At 52.5% G+C, this 7191-nt stretch overlaps 1 protein-coding gene across 1 annotated transcript; it reads left to right on the top strand.

Annotated features, from left to right (window-relative positions):
• The first annotated feature begins 3927 nt into the window (after positions 1–3927).
• Positions 3928–6973, top strand: CHST7 (carbohydrate sulfotransferase 7). The gene has a single exon (XM_005486394.4). The coding sequence runs from the start codon at positions 4458–4460 to the stop codon at positions 5859–5861; it is 1404 nt and encodes a 467-aa protein (XP_005486451.2). The 5' UTR covers positions 3928–4457; the 3' UTR covers positions 5862–6973.
• Positions 6974–7191: the final 218 nt, after the last annotated feature.

Below are 7191 nucleotides of genomic sequence, written 5' to 3'. Positions count from 1 at the left end.
ATTGCCCAGCCCCCTGATTTGTTGGATGTCTCTCTGCAGGGCCTTCCAGCCTTGGAGGGAGGCAACAGCTCCTTCCAGTTTTGTATTGTCTGTAAACCTGCTCAGTATCCCTTCCAGTCCTGCATCCAAGCCCTTTATGAAGATGTGTGAGAGCACAAGGCCTGTGATAGAGCCCTGCAGAGCCCCACAAGTGACAGGTCACCAGTCTGATGTCTGTGTTCACTGTAATGCCTGACCTGTGAGCCAGTTCCTCACCCATGTGTTTATCCAGCTGTGTGCTGGACATTTTGTCCAGAAGGATACTGTGAGAAACAGTATTGAAATCTTTACTGAAATTCAAGTCCTTGATCACCTGGGTGGGTTACCTTGCTATGAAAGGAAATCAGGTTTGATAAGCAGGACTTTCCTCTCACAAAGCTGTGCTGGCTGTGACCAGTAACTGTACACCTGACTTCTCTCAAATCAGCCCACAGAGAAACTCGGAGGTCTGGACTTGTGCCAGTGTAATGATTGGTACACAAGACCAAGGTGGTTTAGAATGCTACACTTTCCTGCATCATTTCCTTGTCTTCCTTGCAGATGCTCAAGAGTCACATCAGGTGTACATGCAGAAAGCTGAATTGCTACTTTCTGAATGTGGCTTTGTGTCTGAAGCCATTTCCACCCAATTGCTTACCAGCCCCAGATTAGAAGTCTACTCTGCTTTTCTCTTACTTTCCACTTTCTTCAGATCCTCCAAATTTCCATTGAGTCTCTCAGAATTTCCGTGACATTTTTGACCTTTTTCAGGTCCTCAATCTCTGTTCCACTTTTGGGGAAAACTATACTGCAAAAAGTCCCTTCTGCACCAGCCGTCTCGCCTGCACCATCTTGTCCTTCCCATTATTCTCAACATGCCCTTTCTAAAATGTGAGCTACTAGGTCTGGTCCCATATGCGAAACATGTGGTATTGCACATGTTGGAACATCTGATGACAAAGGAACTTCCAAAATAAGGACATTTGTCCTAGCTTGTTGGCTTCTGGAAGGTTTTTAAGCTGCTACTAACCACGGACTTCCTCTTGGCTGAAGCCTGTGAGTGACAACATGTGCAAGCAGAGAGCTCATTAACAGTCAGGATGTTTGAGGGCGGTGCTCCATGTGCAAAGCATGTTTAATTTTATCAGCAAATCAAGCTATTTTTACTCACAAAGTACTCTGTGAAAATGACAAGAGCATGGGAGAGCTGAAAGATTGCAAGATATAGAGGCAACTATTTCTATTTTGAAGCCTCTGCTGAGAAGATAAAAATTATTGAGGCTGAAATGCTGCATTCCAGCATTTACTGTCTCTCTTGACAGTAGAAGCACCGTGGGAGACAGAAGAGCAAAAATTAAGTTAGAGAGATAATACACAGGAAGCCAATGTTATGTTATATTAAAAACAGCCAGTACTTACAGTGACAAGCTAGGAAACTAGAAAGGAAATACTGCAATACTAAAGTATGCAGAACATGTTATGCCTATATTCTTTCCCCCACTCTTTACAAAATAATATTAAGCATAGAATTATCACCAAAAAATGGCAGAAGCTAGATGTCAAATGGGCAGATAGCTTCACAGATCAGTGAAGAAGAACCTGGCTGTCTCCCTTGGGTGCAGAACTCTCCTGATCTTAGAAGGAGATGCAGATCATTTGTATATTTAAATGGTGTCTTCGTGGTTTATAGAAAAAGCCTAAATAGTGAAAAATCATCTCTCTTGTCTGTGCTGAAGAGACAATGCAGTATGGAACTGAAAATCGAGAGAAGAGAAAGCTGACCTCTTCCCACTCTATGCAGAGCAGCAGTCCACTCTCTAATGCTCAAATTAGGTACTTCTTGAGAAGCAGGCACTTTCTTCAGGAAGGCTGGAGCTCAACGATTGATTATAAGTCTAGCTCAGACACCTGCTGGGTGACAAAATAAATACTGGCTTTGCTGGAATCTCCCTGTGCCACAAACAGCTGTAACCCAAAACAACTGAAGTAAACACTCACAGCCTAATCGTCTTGCAGCAGAGGAACCGTTGTGAAGGTGCAGAAGAAAACATTTACTATCATTCTTTTTTGATCTGATAATCTTTTAACAAGTGTGGTTTTATCTTTACTAAAATATGTAACTTGTGATAAAGCTATTTGCATCTTTCATTTTTTCTAGAACAATTGCCACAGAAGTTTGTAGCTCCACTCTCTGAAAAAAAAAAATCAGCGTAAGATGTACATAGTTTTATTTCTATGGTTTTGCATTTTTCTGATGGGTTGTCTTACTCTGTGAGATGTTTAATTCTTTACAAGATAGCTTCACTTCAGTTAGGCAGGTTTAAGACCTTGATTTTAGTTCTTAGGCCTAAGTATGTGTCACAGAAACCCACACAATCTTTAAACTAAAATTAGTTTAAAGTAACATGTCCTGCAGCATGGCTCATTGGCCATCACTGGTGCTCATGCTACTGCCAACCCAGTATTTTGTCTTACAAAGGGGAAATCCCAGCATCTCAGAGTCATCCATTCTCATTGGCACTTCTCAGGATCCCATCTTGGTAAATCTATCTAAATTACTATTTTTCATGATGCCACACAAGTCAGCTATACTGAAGATTCTCAGTTTTTATTCTGTCGTCCTCCTTTAGTTGTTTGAGAGTCTGGATGAAATCCTGGTATTATTGAGTCAGAGGTGAAACTTACACTGCTAATTGTGGGATACTGGTGTATCTTGGTGTTTAAAGACATAAGCAGTGAAATGTATGTCGAGGCAGAATTTCCTTTACAATGCTATAATTTCGACATTCTGCTAAGGAGCTCACAAATCTTGTTTGGCACCATCTACTCACTCAGCACGCTATAAAGGGCAGAAAGCCCAGTCTTTAACACTTATTAACATGGGGTAAGTAAAGCAGGCAGACAACTGACTCACCACCTGGACAGAAGAGAAGCATGCTTTTCCTCTCTCACCTTGATTTGTGATGCTTGTGCTTTGCCTGAGAAATTCAAAAATAGATTATTATTTAATAACTGGACATTCAAACTATGTCCAGCACCTTCAGGCTGTGTATCTGTATATCTGTATGGATGGAGCATTTTTAGAACCCATGAAACTAATGGGTTGTTTCTGTTCTCTGTTGCATGTGGTGTCACATGTCTAAACACAGGTGCTTATATACCACAAAGACTCTTCTGGGAGTCAAAGCATTATACACCAAGGGCAAGAATTGTGTTATCCTCTCTGAATTTCACCCTGCACACCATACTTACATATTCATAGTGTTTTACAGAGGATGCTACCTATTGCCTAATGGTCAGGACTGTCTGCAGCTCCCACTACACCATCAGCAGGACAGGGACCTCACTTTCCTGACAGCTGGATGCTTGGACCAGGAACATGGGATCATGGTCCATCTCCTTAGGTGAGCATCTTCCAAGGTCAGGGGATGGGCTGGGGATTCTGAGATGATATATTTTAATTTAAACACCTGAAAACATCTTGTTGACTTTCCATCTCCTAGGAGATTTCAAATAATCTTAGATGTCAAAAAACCTAGAAGTCTATGTTGGAACTGGTAACTTTATGCTCCGACCGTAGTTAATAAAGAGGACTATCAGGAAGACATCCACAATAGGTTGAATGCCCCTCTGTGGGGTCTCATTTCTTCCTTCCAGCTGCAAAGGGTGACCTGCTCAGACAGCTATGGAACTTATAGGTGTAAAAACTGGAGCAATGAGTCATGATCGAGATGTCCGCATCCCATCAGTACACACACGTAGACAAAAGTGTGGCTGAGAAACCCCGCAGCTCTCTACGGCGCAGAACTGCAGCATTTCTGAAACTCACTGCAGATTTTAATAGCTGTCGTCTACCCTAAAAATACATTTGCACCTCTTCTCCTTACTGTAGCGTCTTGCTCGTTCTTTCTCCGGAGCTCTGGTGAATAGCAGGACCCACCACTCCTCCTCGGGACACCCTCGGCCGCTCGGTACCTGTCCTGGCTAGCACACCTCCTTTTCGGTGCGCCCCTTCCCGGGCGGGGGTGAGTCCCGCCGTGCCGAGCCCGCCCCTCCGGCCCTGCCCGGGGGAGGGAGGGAAGGAGGGAGGGAGGCCGGGCGAGGGGCGGCCCGGAGCCGGGCGCAGCGGCACCGGGAGCAGCAGCAGCAGCAGCGGCGGCGGCAGCCCGCGCCCCGCCGGCGGCAGAGGCTCCTCAGGCGCAGCGGGGGCAGGTGCGGGCGCTTCCGCGTCGCGCTGCGAGGAGGAGCAGGACGCGAGGGAGGAGGCGGCGGAGAGCGCGGCCAGCGGCCCGGAGTGCCCGTGGGCGTGATCCCCGGCGGGGAGCACCGCCCGCCGCCCACATCCCCGCCGCCGCCGCCGCTAACTTTGCTTCTCCGCAAAGAGCCGCCCTCCGGCACACAGAGGGTCGGCGGAGCCGGGGTCCGAGCCGGCCCCAGCGATGAAGAGCCGGCGACGGTGGCGAGGCGAACATCGCCGCTTCGCCGCGGTGCTGGTGCTGTACACGCTGCTGCTGCTCCTGTTGGTGCCCTACGCGCTGGACTACGGGGCCAGGCGCGGGCGAACGGACGAGGAGCCGCTGCTGCGGCGCTGCCCGAGCCTGGAGGAGGCGCTCAGTGAGTGGGGCTGGGAGCAGCGGCCGCCGCTGGACGAGGAAGAGGAGGACGATGAGGCGGGCACGGCCGGGGCGGCGGGTAACGGCAGCGCGGGGACGGTGGGGAAGCGGCACATCTACCTGCACGCTACCTGGCGAACGGGCTCCTCTTTCCTCGGGGAGCTCTTCAACCAGCACCCCGACGTCTTCTACCTGTACGAGCCTATGTGGCACCTTTGGCAGGCGCTCTACCCGGGGGACGCGCTGAGCCTGCAGGGAGCCCTCCGCGACATGCTGCGCGCCCTCTTCCGATGCGACTTCTCCGTCCTGCGCCTCTACACCGCCCCGTCCGGCCCCCGCGACCCGCTGGCCCCCGCCCCGCCCGCCGCCGACAACCTCACTACGGCCAGCATCTTCGGCTGGAGGACCAACAAGGTGATCTGCTCGCCGCCGCTCTGCCCCACCGCCCCGCGGCCCCGCGGGGAGATCGGCCTCGTCGACGGCGCCACCTGCGAGGAGACGTGTCCGCCGCGGGCGCTGCGGGAGCTGGAGGCCGAGTGCCGCAAGTACCCGGTGGTGGTCATCAAGGACGTGCGGCTGCTGGAGCTGGGCGCGCTGCTGCCGCTGCTGCGGGAGCCCGGCCTCAACCTGCGGGTGGTGCAGCTCTTCCGCGACCCCCGCGCCGTCCACAACTCCCGCCTGAAGGCGCGGCAGGCGCTGCTGCGGGAGAGCGTCCAGGTGCTGCGCAGCCGCCACCGCGCCGAGCCGCGGGGCCCGGCCCGCCACCAGCAGCAGCATCTCCTACTGCCGCCCGGGCTGCTGGGCGGAGGGCGGCCGCCGCAGCCGCAGCACCGCGCCGAGTTCTTCCTCGGCGGCGCGCTGGAGGTGATCTGCCAGTCGTGGCTCCGCGATCTCCTGCTGGCCCGGCGCGCCCCGGACTGGCTCCGCCGCCGCTACACGCAGCTCCGCTACGAGGACCTGGTGCGGGAGCCCCGCGCCGAGCTGCGCCGCCTGCTGCGCTTCGCCGGGCTGACCGTGCCGCCGGCCCTGGAGGACTTCGTGGTCAACATGACCCGCGGCGCCGCCTACTCCTCCGACCGGCCCTTCCTCATCTCCGCCCGCGACGCGCGGGAGGCCGTGCACGCCTGGCGGGAGCGCCTCAGCCGCCAGCAGGTGCGGCAGGTGGAGGCGGCGTGCGGAGAGGCCATGAGCATCCTCGCCTACCCCCTCAGCGCCGGCGATGCCCGGTAGCGCCCGAGCCGCACGCCCCGGGCGGGCCCGAGGGCGGACGGACGGACGGACGGACGGGCGCCGTCGGGCGGAGCTGAGCGCGGGGGGTCTCCGCTGGCATGGTAGGCAGGGAGCTCCCTGGGGGCAGCCCCGGCTGAGGGACCCCTGCCTCGCCTTGGGTACGGGCAGCGCTGCAGGGTGCGGGCCCCCCGTGCCGCTGTGGCTTTGTTTTCCTTCTGGAGAGGGCGGGGGATGTTACATTTACGAGAAGGGTTTGGTAAGGGGTGTCCTCCGAGTACGGCATCACTCTTGGAGCCTTTTAGCTTGAAATTGTGATCGTGTACAAAGAACAGGTATGCTACAAACAAACTGCATGAAAATTTAAAAATCCCCCAGTTGAAGACTCTCAGCAAGGAACTAGAGGGCCTGGAAGGTGCTCCTGTGGGAGCATTGCCCTTCTGGATCACACTGACCTCTGTCCTACTGCTACTGAAATACAAGAGGCTTCTGTGAAGTCGCTGCAGGGGTCAGGGGGGCCTGGGCAGCAGGAGGAGGGTGCCTGCCGCAGGGTAGGACTCAGCTCTCCTGCCCCAAACCTGCTCGGCAGGGATGGGCTCTCCCCCTGCTCAGTGCTGGTGCTGTAGGGAGGGGCTGAGGGAAGGGGAGCCGTGGCCAGCTCTGTCCCTCGTTCTGAGCAGCAGGGTAAGCGGTGCAGGGAGGGTGAGCACTCACCTGCTTATGTGTTTTGAGGATGTCTGTGGCAGGAATCTTTGCTTTTCTAAAGAAATCTGTAATTGTTTTGAAAGTAGGATTTTTAAAAATATACATACATTGATATAGTTTGGTGATACTCGTGTGAGATACAGGTGACTGACATGTTTCTTTGGAACACGTGTAGGGGTGAATGAAACTGGAAGGCAAATGCTCGACAAATATTTCCATTTTGTTTTCTCTCTCAGATGAGAGAATCACTTTTCTTCCCTTGCTTCCGGGCTGACACATTGTGCCGTGCACAGGGTCCTCCTGATCACATCCTTCCAAACAATAACATCCTCTCAGCTGGCAACTCCTGGGCAAAAACAAGTGTTTCCTAAGAGGCTAAGACCAATGAATCATGAAGTTCCCTAATAAAATCTTCCATTAAAAAAGCAAACAAACAAACAAAAAACCCCTGAAGTTTTATTTTGGATTTTAAAATGACATGTTCCTGCAGATATCCTACAACTTCTGTAAGAAGAGGGTGTGCGTGTATCTGCAATTACCTTTGTTTATTAATTTCTTGATGTAGGAATAAAAGGTTCAGTTGTAATTTAGGGATGCAGTTTCATAATTTCATAGAGACTGCTTTTGA

The sequence above is a fragment of the Zonotrichia albicollis genome, chromosome 2 (genome assembly GCF_047830755.1).
Source record: "Zonotrichia albicollis isolate bZonAlb1 chromosome 2, bZonAlb1.hap1, whole genome shotgun sequence".
Classification (NCBI taxonomy): domain Eukaryota; kingdom Metazoa; phylum Chordata; class Aves; order Passeriformes; family Passerellidae; genus Zonotrichia; species Zonotrichia albicollis.
Note: the sequence above shows the minus strand (reverse complement) of the source record. Positions and strands in the feature narration are given on the sequence as shown.

Bases quoted from the DNA above. Each gene is read 5' to 3' on its own strand.
- CHST7 (XM_005486394.4), top strand. From the start codon at position 4,458: ATGAAGAGCCGGCGACGGTGGCGAGGCGAACATCGCCGCTTCGCCGCG.